This window comes from Falco cherrug, chromosome Z, assembly GCF_023634085.1.
Source record: "Falco cherrug isolate bFalChe1 chromosome Z, bFalChe1.pri, whole genome shotgun sequence".
Taxonomy (NCBI): Eukaryota; Metazoa; Chordata; class Aves; order Falconiformes; family Falconidae; genus Falco; species Falco cherrug.
The window spans coordinates 80,991,884-81,010,374 of NC_073720.1; the positions used below are offsets into that span (position 1 = coordinate 80,991,884).

The window sequence follows — 18,491 nt, forward strand, 5'->3', positions numbered from 1 at the left end:
TGAAATATCACCCGCTCATCACTGTAGATTTAAAATCAACTTTTCAAAGTATGATTTTTAGCATTTCACTTAATTGCTTTCCTTGAAATAAGCATTAGCATCTGCTTTCCTTCCTTTACAAATCAAATGTTCTTCACCTAGTCTTCAAAAATATTGTAGATAGCTGAGTCTTCCTTTCTTCATCAAGCATAGCAAACACGTATCTCTTCTTACTGGCCTGCAGGCAATCAGTTTTCATCTAGATTGCCAGCGGTTGCTTCCTCTTTTGGTGCGCCACTGCAAGGAATGACTCACATCTGTGGCAAATGCCACAATCACTTGGAAGGCCTTTGGCCTCCTGTCGTGAATCTTTATCAGCACGTCCAGGTTTGGTGTAACATGTATGTACTAGTGAGAAAACCCTCCTTCACCATGCCTGATGGATGACTCTCAGCACACCCTCTGGAAGGTAAGCTGAAGTCACTCCTTTCCTTTTCATACAAGCATGGGCCAGCATAAATCGATAGGTGGCTACAGATTGGGTATTCAGGGTCTGGATAACTGAGGCTTTTGAAAAGCAGGGTCTGTGGCATGATGAAGGAGGACTACTACTACGAATTACCATCTTCTCTGCTATTTTGGCAATGATGCTTAGCTTGCCCAAAAAATCTTTTCAGGGGAACTTTGCAAAACAATAGCGAGTGAAACTTTCCCACCCACATTGCATAAGCTCTTGCTCCTGAGATAACTTGGTAGTGTATTGGAGTTGTAAGCCACCATGACCACAGTTGTGTGATGCAAAGGAGGTGAAGCATTCTTGCAACTAGTCCTCAGTAGTGTTTAACTCCAAATTCTAAAAAAATCACAGTGCTAGGTATTCTCATGCCTCTTCCTTTTAGGCATACAAATAATGGTATTGATTACAAGACAGTAACTTGGCTGAAAGAGAGGTATTTTCAGCAATTCATTGCTACATTGTCAGTGTTAATAGGAATATGTTAAAATATAAATGTGAAAAGCAAAGAAGATATATCTCCTGAAGTTCAGACTTAAACACATTCTGCTATTCTTTACAAACAAAAAAACAAACAAATAAATAAATGGAGTATCAGTTGGAATAATCCTGCAAGTTCAGCAGATGCTTTCAAAATCAGTAGTAAAAATAGTGGAATATGAATTCAGCTCAAGTGATTCAAGTTTTCTCTAAAACCTTAAATTGACTGCATCTATGATTTTGATTTTGCAGTTTGCAAGTTTGTGAACATTTTACTCCTGCCTTGATGCAGAATTTCATTGCCTTTGGATGGTTCTCTGTTATAAATTAGACTCACGCTATAAATCAAGAATCAGATTAGATAAATTAAAAGATGAATAAGCTTGGGTAGGTAAAGATTACAAATATTTATTTTTTTTTTTTATGTACAGGCTTTTTCAGTTTGGCATACTCTCTCCCTTTGTAGTATTTCATCTGTTACATGACATCCATTATGGCTTAAATGTTTGTTTTATACTTCCTGCAGCAAAATGCATGATCTCTTGAGAGTTAAATTTAGTAGATTAAAATGAACTCCCTTCCAATCTTTTCATGTGGCAGCCTGCCCATAAGATCAAAACACATAAATGTAGGTTATGTTTAATTTCTAAATCAGTGTTGTGGACAGATGTTTGAAACCTTAAGATTACTCAGATTCGTTTGTTGCATGGCTTTCTGCCTGGATAACCATACTGTAGATCGTGCCATTTCTGCTTTACTGATGTATCGCTGTGGTGATGACATGTATAATTTTATCATAACCTTTCTGTTAATGGACCAAACCGTGTCTTCTGTAATGACCAAACCACACTGAATGTGAAGGACCACTTCTATCTTTGATGTCAACTGATTTCAGTTGGATGACATTAGAGCTGATAGTTGGTTTCACACTTTTCTGTATTTCTTCAACTTTATCCAGCTCAAGATGACAGACCCCAAAAGATTGATGTCTTTATTTGATGAAGGATGCCCAGCTGTTTCTTTACTGTGTGGCTGCCTTTGTCTGTATAGGGAACACAGTCAGCTAGGGCTTTTACAGAAAATGTTTGAGTGACCATTTTATTTGAATATATGTTCCATGCTGTTCATGGTTATGTTGAATCTTTGCAGCTAGTTTTTGATCAGAAAAGTAGCTGATGTGTTCTTGCTCAGTACATTTAGATTTTCATTTAGAATCTGATTCAAAACTCTTTTGAGTAAACAGGTTTGCATGAAAAGATTTCATAGATCTTTGAAGTTACTTTAATTTATCAAGATAAGAATGGTAAGAGAATGGGCACAGCATTTTTTGGTTTGCTTCCTTACGTCAGGATATTACAAAAAGTTCAGTTTGGTTCTTTAGCCTTAACCTAATTAATCTGCTCAGAACGCAAGCTGCATAACGAACAGCACAGGGACATCTTTACGGCAAGTTTGTTTCTTTTGTAAAGCAACCATGAAAATGCTAAACTGTAGCACATTTTAACTTAGTTTTTCTCTGGCTGCCTTCTTGTTTATAAATTAAATATTTTAACTCTCCTGTTTTAATATTCCTTATTGCCCCCAGTGTGACTGTTCAAAGAACTCTCTGTCTGGGGTGTTGCAGCAGAGCAGATTCAGACAGTTCTGCTCGGAGAAGGAAGTGGAGAGTTTTGGTTCCCATTTTGCACTTCTGGAACAGTTTAGGGAAGGAAGCACCTTTACACCTTTTATTGTTCGTGGTTGCTGACATCACATCCTTCCCTGACCGCTCTGTGCGTGTTTCCTGCCATTCTGTCAAGATTCTTCTGTGTTGCAGAGAAGGGGTGGTGGGTGTGCATGTGTGTGTGTATGTGCACGCGTGTGTATGTGCCTGTGTGTGAACGTACGAAAGACAGGAGCGGTCATTTGTCCATTAGCTCTTTTCCCTTCTCAAGGCTCAGATTAATCTTCTGTCAGCTACCGCTGCCTCTGCCAAATCATATAGTCAACAGAAGCCCGCCAAAAATGAAGTTCCTCTTTTTGTAAGCAGTCTGGGTTTGGGTTTTTTTTATGTTTGGGTTTGCAAAAAGAAAAAGTGCTGAAGACTGTAACACCATAGCATGTAACTATGTGTTTCTTTAAGTACAGTTTGTTTGCATGTGACCGTGTCATTAAGTCGGAAGGTTTCTTTTATGTGGAGCCTCACTTCAACAAAGCTTCTGCAATTATTTTAAGTTCCTTCTTAGATTCTTGTGGATAATGAAAGCCTGCAGTAGTATTTGAGTTTCATTGTACCTTCACTTTTTCTAGCTAGTGTGCTTTATCAGTGTTAGGGAAATACAATTTCTCAGTTAACATGACCTTTAAATATCTAATACTGTAATCCTTGATCCTGCAAGAATTTTCTAAAAGTATTGAGAACACTGGTGAAGGTCCTAAAGCATCCACGGGGATTTGTTGGTTTCCAGAGTTTTTTACGTTCTGTTTGACTTGGAAGTCAACAGCCTTTGAAGGTTATAGCCCTTGATTATATGTCTTGATTCACTCATCTGAATCTAATTGACTTGGAATCGACCCAGCTACCTGCTCTATATATATATTAATGAAATTAATAGAATGATAGGCAGACACATAGCAAGAATAGCATGTGAGGCAGTATGTGTTGATACCTATGTATGTGTAAAGGAGTAAGCCAGATATAGAGAATATCCCCATTTCTTTTGAATAGCAGAAAAAACAGCAGAAATTACTTTTTAAAAAGGAAATAACTTTTCTAGAAAAATTGAAAGGCTTTTGTTTGAAATTAGACTTGTAAGCAAAAAGCGAACAGGAAAGTGATCATTTTCATCCATGTAAGAAATCTTAACCCGCTGCCTGTTGAAGCAAATTTATATTTCTTTGCAAGTTGTATGTTGGATACATATGACTTAGCACGTCCTGTCTTCTCCTTCAGGTTGTCTCGGGCTGTATGATAATATCTAACAACCAAACAGTCCTTGCCCACTTTCAACTTTATTTTCTCGCACATCTGTTTTTCCACTTAAAACTATTGTACTTAGTGGATTGCTACAGGTAATGAAAAACAAAATTCTGCTCACCCAGTGTTGCATGAATTATTTCAAGATAATTTTTTGTACATCATAGGAAATTTAAGTGCGCTGACTTTAAAATGGCTGTAAAAGCTTTTGTTGTTTGAAGACCAGTCTTAAATGTGGAACTGAAAAGTGTGTGGGAGGGACTTCAACATACTGCTGCTCCACGAAGATTTTTGTCCTTCCTGGTAGATTTTCTCAGTATTCACGATTTTTCTGAGCTCGCTCAGCACCAGCATCTTGATCTGCAAAGCAGCTCTCGTCCTTGCTAACCTGTCACCAATGCTCTAATCTGTCCACCCTGACCTTCCACCTTGCAATGAATAAGAGCTTAGGCAGGCGTAGTTCTGTAAGCCGATAGTGCCACTGGCTTCAGCTGAATGAAAGGAAAGGAAGTTGTTCCATATGCATTTGCTGTGGATTAGCGTATTGGCTTACCTTACAGAGAAAGCCTGTTAGACTCCTTTGGGTCCTGCATGTGCATGGGAAACACCACTCTAACTTGCTCTTTGTATCGGAGGTAAGACTATAGGAAAAACAGGAAAGAGACCCAGTCCGAGGAAATTTAAAACTGTTTCTAAAAATAGGCTGGGTTTGTTTGTCAACACTGAATATCAGATAAGACCGTCTCCTAGCTTTGTTTGGAAAAAAAAGGTTTATAGATACATTTAATCAATTTATTTCAAAGTTCTAGACTTCTAGTATTTTTTTGTTGCAAATATGATCAAGGGCCTTTGTGCCTTTTTAAGCAGTGAGAAGCTGAACTGTTTTCTAACAAGTAAAAAGCAGCAAAAAAATTTTGCAGCCTTTTACACTTTATTATGCTGGCAATTTGAATTGTTCTGTGTTCTGCCTTATGGTAACAATTTAGGCATATATAAATCTGCCTAGCAAATAATATAAGAAGTCATTCATGTACAGAAAAGTAAGTATTAAACATGAACATTTGTTTTGCCCAGCATATTATTTATATCATAGTGGATAGTCAGAGAACTCAGACTGACTGCCCGTTTGTTAACTTATTTTTTCTTAGAGCGATAAAACACTCGAGCAGCTTAAAGTTTAATGTATGCAAAGAAAATCAAGAGAGAATTGAAGATTGGAATGAGTAAGGTCTAGCTTTTCTACCTCAGTAGCTTTGAATCAGAGCCAAATAATGGATTAAGTGGCCAGGACATCAGCTTAGTGTTACGTAACATATTGTGAGAATTTATCAGGTTGGCTGCAAGACTACAAGCTTAAAATAAATATGGAAACACCAGCCTCTCTTCTAAAATTACTAAATTTTTATTTCCAAGACAGTATTTTTAAGACATGATGTTTCTAACATAAAGATTTTTAAATATCATTCTAAATTAATCTTGTTCAGTTTTTTTTTTCACTTCTGTATTTTAAAGAACTCTGTGCTGATATGTGAATAAAAAATAAGGTGAACAAAGGTTAAAAAGGAAAACCATGCATCTTTTACTTTAGTGCTAGACTAAACATCATGTATGTATTTTCTTCTATTTCTATCAAGTTTTTTACTACTAAAGATGCTTTGCATAGGATAGAAATTGATTTTGTGATTTATGATATTTTGTGAAATATGGAACATGTACTGCATTACGTATTTTTACATATTGCGCCTAGCTGTCCTTGGTTTTGTGACAGGCACAGTATTGTAAAGTTCAGAGAGCTAGTATTAGTGCCTTGCTAAAACTGTGAAAATATTTTTCAAAACGTTCTTAAATTATCATCTGTCCCTATTATTCTGTGCTGTATAGCTATTTGTGCAGGAATTTTTATAAGGAAAGACATACGTGTTTGCTAGTTATAGATCATTTGTCAGAATGTTTTAGAATCTGCTTTGAAATGAAATGAGGGAAAATGCACCACTGTTCAAGTATCTTTAGCAGTACTTGCACTAAGCTATATTCTTATAGAATAAAGTTTAAAATTTTGGATTTAAAGTAGTTGACATCTCTCATATATCAAGTAACACTTTAATAAAGGTCCATCCTATTTGCATAATGAGGGACATTATCACCTCTGCTGTCAAAACACAAGATTGTTTTCTCTTCAGAAATGAATTAGCTGGCCTACTTAGCATACATAGGTACAGAAAGGTTCATTAACTCTCTGATTTAGGTAATTTTTCATATTAGAGCAGTGAGTGATATTTAAAACTAGAGACACCTAATTCCGTTAAAATTTTGGCAACGTGTATTTCAGTCCTTTGTTTCCTGATACTTTGGTGGATTTGGCCATAAAAAGAAGCTTTTGAATTAAAATATCGTTTCTCTAGCATTACTTATTTTATAGATGCAGTATTTTTTTATTATAATTTACTTGTACACTAAATTATAAGGATGCTTGGTCAGCTCTGTATAATAACTTCCATCTAGTTATCAATTTTTGTACTAACATTTGATTTCCTTTTGGTGTTTAGCAGGAACGGATGCAGGGGACTGTGAACTGAGTAGTGCAAGTGCTGAAGAAGGAGGTTTGTTTTGAGGAAACGGGAAAGAGGAAGAAAAGAGAAGGGAAAAATACATAATTTTAAGGAAGAAGGAGAGAAAAAAAAACGGGGACTATGGGGAGAAAAAAGATTCAGATTACAAGGATTATGGATGAACGTAACAGACAGGTGAGTAGCAAAAAGTACCATGTTTGCACATCATATTGTATTTCTAAGGTGACTTATTCTCATAAGTGATTAAAAAGAGCATAACTTTGTGTACACATACATATACACAATACATGGAAAATTATCAAACAAAAAGTACTTATGGAAACAACCAGAAACCTCACACACAGATTTTTTCAAATTTAGTAACATGCATTGTTAGGAATTTATTAGTTGAGGCCTTGATTCTACAAAGACTGATGTGTGTGCTGTACTTTGTACCCCCTCTGCCCTCACTTTGACTTTGGTGTATTATAGACATGGTTAAGCACATCTGCAAGTTGTTACAGGATACAGGCTTTTAGTACTGTGTTTTGAGAACTATTATAATAGGAGTTTACTTGCATGAGGATGTGCCTTTAAATTCATAGACCCAAATTATGTATGTTTCTACATGTTTGCAGTGTTCTTGTTTTTACCTCTTGCATATAAAAATGACGCTACTTCAAAAAAAAATTCTCATCTTTCCCTGTCTGAATTTTAAAGAGCATTTGAGTCGCCTAACACATTCTAAAACCCACATACAATAATATTGGCATGTTGTAGTTATGAAACAAAGTCTCCATTACTGTCGCTATGGCTAAATAGGTCCGGCAGGAATGGTTAATTAATTATTACCACTGCTTTAGATAAAATGGCTGAGTAGCTGTCACATATGATCAACACTATCTCTGCTATTCAAAATATCATCATAAATTACAGAAACTGCTTTCCTGTTTCCAGAAAAATAAAATTCAACAATTGGCATCTTAAAATAAAATCAGTGAAAAGCTGCTGGTGTTTACATTTGATGTAAATGGATGAATGTTTTGTTGAAACTGGTGATTCACAAGTGTGAGAAACTCTCCATAAAATTATTTAACACTATGATTAGTGTTCTTTATACATGTGCCTGCAATTTAGGAGTAGTCTTCAGTAGCTGTTTTTGAAGAACTTGTTAGTGAGTTACTATTAATATATTGGTTCTATTCATTTTATCTATAAATTTCTTCATATACTCAGGTTGGTTTTTAAGAAGTTACGTTGTTAAGTCCTCAAGGATTTCATAAAGCAGTAAAAAACTCAGCCTAGGCATAACAACAAATTATATTCTTTAAATACACTTTCCAAGAATTTCTGAATTTTGTATTAGTAGTCCCTTGTGTTCTCCATGGAAGAAAATAACGTATAAAGGAAAAATTATATTTATGATGGAGACATTTTGTGCTTTCCTTAAAGGTTGCCTATTGCTGTGGGCCAAGCCAAAAAAGCAATAGTTCTATCAACATAAAACTATCACAGTATTTATTTTAATTGGTTTATAGCTTGGAATTAAAATTGGATTTGAATTATTGAATGAATTTGTCCTTAAACATTAAGACATTAGTTGTTTGGAACTTGCCCATACTACCATGGTTTCTTTTTGAAGTGAACCTCAATTATTTTGTAAATGAAGCTGCAAAATTTTGCCATTAGTAACAGTTCATACAATAGCTTCAGTGTCAACTTGCTTACTTAAATACAGGATTTACGGATAACTTAATCCCCAGTTTTGTCACAGATATCTTTCAAGAGGCTGAATTTACTTTAAAAAAGGAAGGCAGCTAGTCTTCCAAGACATTCACAGTAGAGTTCCAAGACTTCTAGCACCAGCTTTCAGAACCAATAATTATGATGAAAGTATAATAACTGTAGTGTTAGTGAGGCTGTGAGGCTGAAGGCATAGATTTATGTTACTTTACACTCCACATAGTATAATTGGCTTGATTCTTGCATGATTCTGCTTTTCATTTCTACTAATATATTGAAACATAATTTAGAAAGTGTTTCTACTGGGTTTATCCTCTTTGCATTTAGTGCCCTGATTTAAAGCTCAGTGAAGCCATTGAAAAGATTTCCATTGATTCATTTGGATTGTGGGTCCGCACTGTTTAGTTGTAGTGATATCTATGTGATTAAAAACAACTGGATTTTCAGTAACAGCTGATTGATCATGTAACCATTTGCATGAGATGTATTATTTCACAAGCCTTAGTGTTTCTTAGTATGTATTCCATGAGCTATTGCTGCTTTGCTGAAGCTGCATCAGTTTGTTTTCCAACTTACACACTTCCAGTAATCTTAAAATAGTAAATGGATTATATTCCCATATTATTTTATTGTTTGATGACATAAATATATTTAAACACACAGAAAAGATTAAAAGGTTGCACCAGGGGAAATAATGGGTAGAAGTTTTTTATTAACAACATTAAGATACAAGCTGAAGCACAGTTCCACGAAGCTTATTTGTAGCACCATTTATCATGGTAAGGATGGAGACTCTCCTGTTTTCTTTCTTACCTCACCAAAAGGTGTTTGCAAGAACAGCAGGAAATCTGTTGACTTGAAACTGCTCTTATTTAGACTCAATGCAGGGCATGTTAGATGGGAATATGATATACATGGATAGTGCATCCTTAGCTGTTTTCAAGCACATAAATTCTCTGCAGGACAGCACATGCAGGGAAAAAATAGGTGGGACGCATATGGAATGAGGGGATACAGCAATAGTTTAATTCTTCTGCCCTCTCCCAGTGCAAAGGTAAATCTGTTTGAATAATAGAGATTCGGCAAAAGGGTTTCAGTTGTTACAAGGCCTGTGGAAGGTGATTTCTGTCCTTGTCTTTTCCACTTGCTCAGTGTCCTGACTAGCTATTTACATTAACTGTTGAATGGAGTACTTGTTCTATCAGTATAACAGCTGTTTTCTTCCACACTGCTGTCTGCTATTGCAGGAGGCTCCCCTACTGTTCAGAGTACTCGTCTGAGTGGATTGGGGAGGACAAAAATAGTACTGACCTTCCTTCAAGAGGATTTCTTCTGACCAAGTCTAGCTGGTTGGATTTGTCTACTTTAGTGACCATGCTTTGTAAGCTGAAACTGCCTGGAGTCAGATGTCTGGCTGCAGATCTCATAGAAATATGCATATAGGGTTATGGGGATATGATCTGAACTTTTCCAAAAACTATTTGAAACTTTGACATTTAGGGGTAAGCTAAAGGAGAACTACTGCAACCCAGATATTAAAGGCCTTCTCCTTTTACCCTGGGCTGCAAAAGAGCTCCGTCATTCACTTCAGTGAGTGCAGAATTCAGGCTTTTAACATTAATTTAATGTTGTTTCATGTGAGCTGCCAGTTGGCTGCATTTTTCTGGCCCTCATAGTTACTGTGTGGTGACAAAGGTGGCAAGCATGTTTGGATCTTTGAGCGGTCACAGATTCTCTCCAGTTCCGAAAGGATCAGAAAAGGTCATCTGAAAAATTCACTTTCACTTTGCTTTTAGCCACAGGGAGAAGGAGCATGAACAACTTCCAGGGGTAGATTAAACGTGTATTTAATTGTGTAGTTCCATTACCTTGACGATATTAAATGGAAATCAAAACTAAAAGAATTCTGTTAGAAGCAGCCGATGTGACCATTCTTTTTATTATTGCGACACTGGATAATAAAGCCTTCATTAATGTGGAATGAATCTCTGGTAGTGTCACCAAGGCTTATGAGATTGTCATAGCCTTGTCAACAGCCCATTCAAGTGGGCTGCATACTTGATATTAGTTGCACCACCAACAGAAGAGATAGCCAAAAATATTAGCATGGACATCTGACATTCAAAGCTCCTGACTGCTACAAGTTCTTTGTGCAGAAATTTCAATCAGGCAGACTGGAGTGAAGATTCTGTGAAGAATTCTGGGTTGTTTAAAGCAAAAAAGAAAAGAGGAAGGACATCTGCAAAAGCATGGGTGAACTTTATTTTCATGTGTTTTCTTAATTGAAAGAAATAATTCAACTAGCTCTGTTATGATCAACACATGAAGGAAAAATTGCATTCATCCCCCTCAGAAAAATCCTTATATTTTTTTCTATTTGTTTTTCATCAGTTTGAAATATTTCATTAATTTTAATGAAAGCCTTTTGTGGTCTTCTGTAGACTGGGAACATCTGAAGCTCACTTTGCAACAGTCCAGGCAGGGCTGCCCAGGCCTGAAATAAATAGGTGTAATGACGTAAATGATATTGTATTACTGTTATACAAGGTCACTTACAAAATATCATATTAAATTCATGGTCTGTGAGCTAAATCCTGAGGTACATTGACCCAGTAACGAGGGCATCTTGGCCCAATGACATTCTAGTATCGGGTCCGGAACACCGTCTTCCTTTTAATCCACTCTTTTCTAGTTAGTATTAAGAAATATCAGGTCTTACATTAGCAATCCACCATTTTTTTTTTTGCTCCTCTGATCATCTTGCTCGTTAGTTCTGCATTTTTTTTCCTGTTTGTGAAGCACGCTGTTGTCAGATTCACAGTTAAAACAGTGCTGAGCTTAGCTAGTGATTCTGCATACTGTTTAAAACATCTCCTTCAATTTGTAATGAGCTGCTGGGAGTTTAAGTGTTATTAAATACCACAGGAAGTGTAGACTTCAATATTAACGTGCTTAAACAGTAAGACACCCTTTTTAAAGTGTCATGTCTATGTAATTCTATGGGATATGACAGTAACAAATACTTGCTGTTTTAACTTCTTCATGCATAGACTTTTTGCCATTCTTTGATTCCAGCAAATCTGTAAACCGAGACTTGCTGCGGTTATCAGCTCAATAGAGAACAAATTAAAGCAGATAAGTAAAGTGAGGTTATGGGGCAGGGGAAGAATATCCTGGAGGGAAATGACCGTTTGCAGGAAGACCTAGATTTGTTCTACTGACTTCGATACCTAATGCTGCTAGTTTCAAAACTAATTTCAGCCTCATGTATCTATTTTTATCTGTGTTTCAGCTCTCTTAAAAAGGAAAGAGGCTATCAGCTGAATCAGAAACTCCCCTGTAGGAAGAGTCTTGCATATTAATGCTAACATGAGCACCAGTTAGATAGATAGAAAACTTTTTCCACCAGTTTCCTGATATTTTTAGTCTTCCCTCCTGAAGTGTCTTCATTTTATCCAAGATTTGAGATTCTATGATTTTTTCCATAGGGAAATGTTTTCATATGAAAACATAACTGCTTAACTATGCAACTAAGCATCATCCTGTTCAATGAACCTTTGCCTTAAACTGTCACATACTTTTTATCTATCACTTTTTACTTTTATCTTTCACATCACATACTTTTTTATCAATTCACATATTTGAATTCCTTCTCTTGCTTACATTAAATTGCACACAATAAGACATATACTTGGAAAACAGCATTACAGTTAGCTACTTGGTCCTGGGTTTTTTTCAGAGGAAAATTAGGTTTCTTTAAGCAAAGAATACACCCCAAATTTTCATGACTCCTAAATTGCAGTGGTCTGTACAGCTCTGGCAGAACTTTTCACATTATGCCAGGCTACCTGAGAAGCAAAGTTTTAAGGGAGCTGCTGAACTGAGCCGTGAATTTCTAGAATGCATTATATTTAAGGTTAAGTGTGCTTGTATTACAAATGTATGTTCTGAGCATAATTTAGAGTGAATTAGCATAAGGTAAATATTTAGGTCAAATTACTTTTAATTTGAAGTGTGAGCAAGAAGCCTAAGTAAAGAGAGTGCAGCCGTGAATGAGGCATCTGCCAACGCAGCAGAGCTGAAAACCAGTGCAGACACAGACACAGCCTTGCTGTCTTGCAAGGAATGGTTTGGAAAGCCCTGGGGGAGAAAGAGCTGGAGGTGGGAAGCAGAACTGAAGCCATTGTGGAGAGGAAGAAGTTACACTCTTCCTGTTATGACAGGAAATGCAGACAAATGTGCTTCCTGACCATTTGCTCAGCAGGGAATGAAATATTCTTTGACCTTTACCTTATGAACATTTTAGCAGCACAGAACTAGTAAACATGTTTTTTACCCTAAACATCTATTTGTACCTGCCAGAACTGATGATAGCATACTGAAAAAAATAAGTTGACTTTCTTGTATATTGTATAAGCCACTGTGTTTTTGCTAGAGATTGTTTTTTGCCTAAAATACGTAGGTATCTGCACATCTACATATAATGGACTTTATCTTATCTCTCCAATTCAACAAAAGGATATGAAGTATTGGCGATTAACCATTATTATTCTTGAATCCCTCTCTGGTTTTAGTTCTTGATTAGTAAATTAAAGGGGGAAGCATATTGATACTGCCTAACCTACTAATTTCTGAGTTGCTATATCATCTGTTAATTAACACATCTTCCAATTATCCCTCCTCTCTTTACTTACAAAGAAAAAAACTCGTATGAGAGATCCACCATCCTGTGTTGGGTCTGGGCAGATTCAATAATATCTCTATTCTAAGTATCTGATTGCTCTTTATGGACTAATATACTAAAAATGGGCCATAACACAGAAGTACAAACCCTTCTTTTTTATACAGATTAATCATGAACATTTTATTTGTTATAGCCATAATTTTAGGGCATCCTACTTAGAACTCCTCTTTATCTGGACTATTGAGCAAGCTGTAGCTCAATACGCTTGAGGCTTTCTGGGACAATAGCTCTTTTACCAGCATAAATCACTGCTGTCTCATCCCTGTAAATTACGCTGGAGGGTTGTAAGAACATGGAAGCAGGCTGCTGAAGGTTCTGCACTGCTGCTTAAAGGGTCTTTCATTTAATATGGCATGCCCAGCTATTGCATAAAGGAAGGTTTGTCCGGAGTGAATCCTGCACTGGTGCTGCTTCCCAGTCTGGTTGTGGGTTACTCTACAGATTGTTGCAGCCAGGCTTCTTCATATGACAAACAGATCTAAACAGAAATCAAATAGGAGGAAGGGGAAGAGCAAATACAACAAGGGCTGATGCCTCTCCAGTAGTTATCTGGGGTTTCAGCATATGACAGGATTCGGTGCCTGGCAGCGACGTTTTGGTCAAGAGCCCCTTGGCTCACACATAGCCAATTTGACTTTATTGTGTTTGAAGTTAGGTAGATTGCTCATGCAGCACCCCATAATTGTCACACTGTATCTACCATACTTGCTCTAGTCCCTGTGTCATAAATTTAGCCATTCCAGATGAAATAAGGACAAACAGAACAATATTTCTTCTTGACCAAGCAATGCCAGTATCACATACTTCTGTGCATCAGCTGTCCCTGTTTTTCACTAGTCATTCATACATGTTTAATGGCAGGAAATTTATATTATGTGCAAATTCCCTGTTTCTCTCATTTTCCTATGTCAACAGCTATATATCTTTATAATCAGGATAGGAAGAAGTAAGGGGAGCACTGATATTTTGCCATTGGCTGGACTGAATTGCTTGAAAGATTACAGGACTGCTACTTTGAAAACATAAAATGTTTGTACGTATGCTGTGACTGCTGGTGACAAATATGGAGTCCTGTTATGGTTCAGCCTCTCAGAGTGTGTGAGATTTCAGAAAAAGTACTAGAAGGGCCTGAATGAAAAGCAAAAATAAAATAATCCCAGAAAAACTCCAACCAAAAAATACAGAAAGAAACAAAGCCTACATTGCAACAAGGCTAAATAATGTATCCTGAAAGCTGTATTCATTAAAGGGGAGTATTTATGGCTGTTTCTGTTCCTCCACTGATGCATTGACATCTATCTATAAGAAGCATATAATTGTTGTTACAAAGTTAGCTAAATAAGGACTATATCCAGGGGCCAGCATCACCACTTACACACACACATATTTAATTTCAACACATGAAAGAATTTATACAGCCAAGCAAGATTACCAAGAAAGTCTTCTCTGAGCCAAATTACCCTTTAAGTTGAATGTATCACAACCTGTGGTATGCACACTTGAACTCAGGCTACCTACAGCCCCGCTTACTGACATTGCAATAACTAATCCATGAACCATCTCCTAGAAGGCCCTTTTGGCTTTATGCATGAAGAAGTGGTGTTTCCATGGTGTTGAAGAAGAGCCAGAATTGAAGTGGAAAAACATTCTTGTAACAATCCTCTTTTGCCAATGCCTTTCCTTTAGCACATACAGTGGGTTTCACCTTTAGTTAGAAATTCATCCAAAATGCCTAACAGGCTTGCCTTGATTTATATCAAGAAGGCTGGAAGCTGGCTACTTCACTGTTTGGGCTTTTTTTTTTCTTTCTTTTTTTTTTTTTTTTTTCCAGTTTTCCCAATACTTGAAAGCAACAACTGATTTTCTTACAGCCTATAAAGTCATCAGCACTTCTTCATATACAAAAATGCTACAGGCTTTAGTAACCCACCTTCTCCTTACTGCCATTCCTGGTATGAGGGCCGTTTGGCTCTTAAATTTTTTAAAGTAATCTTTAAATAAGTAAAATAACCATAGGGCTAAGACAAATATAATAGACTAGTGGGGTTTTAGTTAATTGACAAGATGGAAGTAAGTTATTTTTTGGTATGTTTCAGAGGTAAATGTGGTACTCTCCAGACACTGCTCTTTTTGCAATTAATATAAAAATGTGCAGCAAAGCATCTCATAACAGTATTTAGAAATTGTGTCAGTGTTTCAAACCTTGTGTTTTATATAAATATGCTTAAGAAGGTTTTAAAGACAGTTGAATGCTGAGCTCTTATCTGTTCCACTTCCTCCTTCCACTCCACTTTCATTCTCCCCAGTTCTCACACTGTCATTATAAAATATTACATCCCAAAAAGAGACGGACTTCCTAAACTGCCTATCATTCTCCTAAAGAGGAGACAATTCATGAACTGAAAACCACCTACAAATTAGCAGTGGTTTAGACAACAAGGATAATTAATCATATCTTGACTAATATTGTCAGGAAAGAACGTGTAGTGATTTGATTCTTGCTGCTGAAAAAGAACTTAAATATTAAGCATCTGTTGAAATGCATGCACCTTTTTGGATGTCCTTCTTTCAAATACGTTAATGAATTTTCTGACTGTATGTGTGTTTTCTTTCAGTCTCCCTAGTGTCCTTTAAGTCAAACAACAAATTAACATTGTCCATTGTTATATGATGCTATCACGGCTGAGAACTTTGAACACAGTATATGATAATAAGTCTATGTGAGCAACTACCTGGGGTTTTTGGTACTGTAGCTACAGCTGCTCAAAAGCTTATGTTCATGCAGATGTGCGTGTCTTGCTCATTCTCAGCACTAAGTCATCACAGAATCATGGAATGGTTTGGTTTGTCAGTCAGTTCCAGTGTAGTCAGAACTTAAGTGTAGGTTGGACACTGCCTTCCACCTAGGCAAAAAAGACCAAATATTTTAAATAATTTATGCTGATTTTTACCACTCAACAAAATTTCTGCAGTGCTAGGGTATTATCTGTTACCTTAGACAATATTTATTCGATAATTCTAATTTGGGTGACCATGGTTAACATAACAAAGGATGAACAAGTTGAGACCCAAAAAAAGTTAAGTAATAAAGGTGCTACTTATATTTCTCACAAAAATATTTTAGCATATGGAAGTATATTAATCTTCCTTATATAGCCACATAGAAGAAAGTATACAGAAATATGATTTCTTTCTAAATGGCTTGAGTAGTATTCTTAATCTTTTCTGAAGTTACTGGCCTTTCACTATACATGCGAAAATACAAGTTCACTCCTACTATAAACTTTTGTAAAAGCATGATAAATTTACATACATGTATGTAATATATATGTAAAGATAAGCCACAATGAATGATATGTTTTAAAAGAAAAGTATTACTCCAGATCACCATAGAAACAGTAGTAAAACCAATTGGGTTTAATGCATTTATCAGCAGTGGCAGAAAGCATTAGTTGATAGGTTTAGAAGCAGTTAGGAAGCTCAAAGAATTAAAACCAAATCAAATTCAGAGCAATTAAGATTATATTTTAAAGAAAAAAAAAAAGGTCGAGCTGATTTGTTGTTCTTTTTTTCACTTTCCACAAAAAGGAACTCTAACTAGTATCATTCTGGTGATAAGTATTATGAAGTAAGTATGTGCTGTGCAGCACAGCTGTGTGGTTATTCTAAATGTTCAGGAGCACCTAACAGTAAACACAAACTGTGGCTTTAAAGATATTTCTGTACTAGAGTGTACTTTGATGGTAAGAAGCTGTAACATGCTAAATTCTGAGGTTTCTGTGCAACAGAAACCATACTGTACAGAGACACTCCACCTACAGCACTGTGGTCAAAAAGTTGATTGAAAGTCTCTTTAGATGCAGAAAAATATGTTGAGTTAGTACATTTTATTTTCTGTATGTTTAGCTTTTTCTAAAACATGCTTTTATATATATATATGTTTCAACAAATGCATTGCAATTTTCTGTAATCAGAGAAAACATTAAAGGACCACTTGAATGACTAGGGTTTTTTTCAGAATTTGAATGAAGTTTTGTTGCCTATCTCGTTATTCATCCCAAATATCAAAAGCCATTGAGACAGACAATTTTAGAGAGAACTTACTATCAATTATGCATACTTGAGACCAGTGCTGTGAAAAGCATGTTTTTAAAATGCTTGAATAATTGTATTTAATGGCAATCCATCTTTTCTTAACAGTACGTTGACAGAGGTTAAAGAGATTGAAATGACAATAAGAGGAATAACATTCAGTATACATTGGGGAGAGTAATGTTCATAGTACTGGCACAGAGCCTCGTCTTTCTGAGATGGACTAGCAAATAGGGATTAGCAATACTTAAAGGTCACATTTTCCATGGCCTGACGTGCTAGGATTTTAAGGTAGTCTGGGGTCGCAGTTAGCATTAACTTGCATTAAGAGTGTGACAAGATAAAACAGCAGCCCTATGAACTGTGTTACAGATGAATCTTCTTGCCTCAGCATTAAAGTTCAAAAGTGCTACTGTTCGTGGGTATTAAGGAATGATAGCAACAAGTGCAGGATTAGGCATACCTATGAACTTGGTTGTGTGCCTGCCCTTGACTTAACAAATACCTTGACTACATGTTAAATTTGATTAATAATGGGCTTAGCAACACTGTATTTTCATCTTGTTTTTTTTTTCTTGTTACTGAAAATTATCAGTAAATTTGTTTTCTTGTTACTGAAAACTATCAGTAAAAAATATAGATGTACAAAAAAAAATCACAGCCATTGTATACATTTAGTGGAAATTGCATATATGAAGAAGAAGAAGAAGAAGGAGAAAAATTTAACCATACAATTAGCTTAAACAGCTCATAGTAGTTTCTTATTCTGAGTCACGTGTCTTACTGGAACTTGTAAGCTAGTGCAGAAAAGAAGAGGAAAAAACCCAAAAACAAAACCAAAACACATTTATTTGATGCGCAGGTCTTTCACTGTCAAAACAGCCCCTGTGGAAAATTATGGTTTTGTACAGAGCAATGGTATTTTTCGTACTGCCTGGGTTTTGCATGGTCAGGGCATTAGCTGGCCTACTGAGAACTTATAAGCATATCCCTACTTTTTCCTATATAATATGACCCAAAGTCATTTGTATAAAAAATGCCAGTTCGTATTTCCAAGCATCTAATTTGAAATTAAATGAAGTGTGTTACATCTGTTACATTTACGTTACATATGTTAAGTTCAGAAAAGACCTTGTTTCAAAGGTGCCATTTGTTGCTGGCCAGCAGTTCTTTATTCTTCATTCCTGCTTTATAATTCTCATTTCTTACATGAGTGTTTGAATTTTTAACACTAGATATTCCTTTGCAACTATTGTGAGTATGTTTATATGAACAATGTTTATCTTTTGCACAACTTGAACACTGTACAACATAATTTCTTTGCTAAAAGTCTAACAGGAGTTGGGAATCAATGTTAATCCCTATCAAAAATAAGAACTGATGGCTCATGTTCAAACTATTTACCGCTGCAAATCCAAGATGCAGTTTTGAAAT

At 36.1% G+C, this 18,491-nt stretch overlaps 1 protein-coding gene across 14 annotated transcripts in view; it reads left to right on the plus strand.

Moving 5' to 3' along the window:
* MEF2C (myocyte enhancer factor 2C) overlaps positions 1–18,491 on the plus strand; it is a 128,384-nt gene that overhangs the window by 41,562 nt on the left and 68,331 nt on the right. For 13 of the 14 annotated variants that reach the window (XM_027811339.2, XM_055699469.1, XM_027811336.2 and 10 more), the window contains exon 2: positions 6,476–6,673. In XM_027811339.2, the coding sequence (XP_027667140.1) occupies positions 6,620–6,673 (54 nt within the window). In that variant the 5' untranslated portion in view covers positions 6,476–6,619. The remainder of the gene's footprint in view (positions 1–6,475; positions 6,674–18,491) is intronic. The other variant, XM_027811342.2, reaches the window with a different exon arrangement.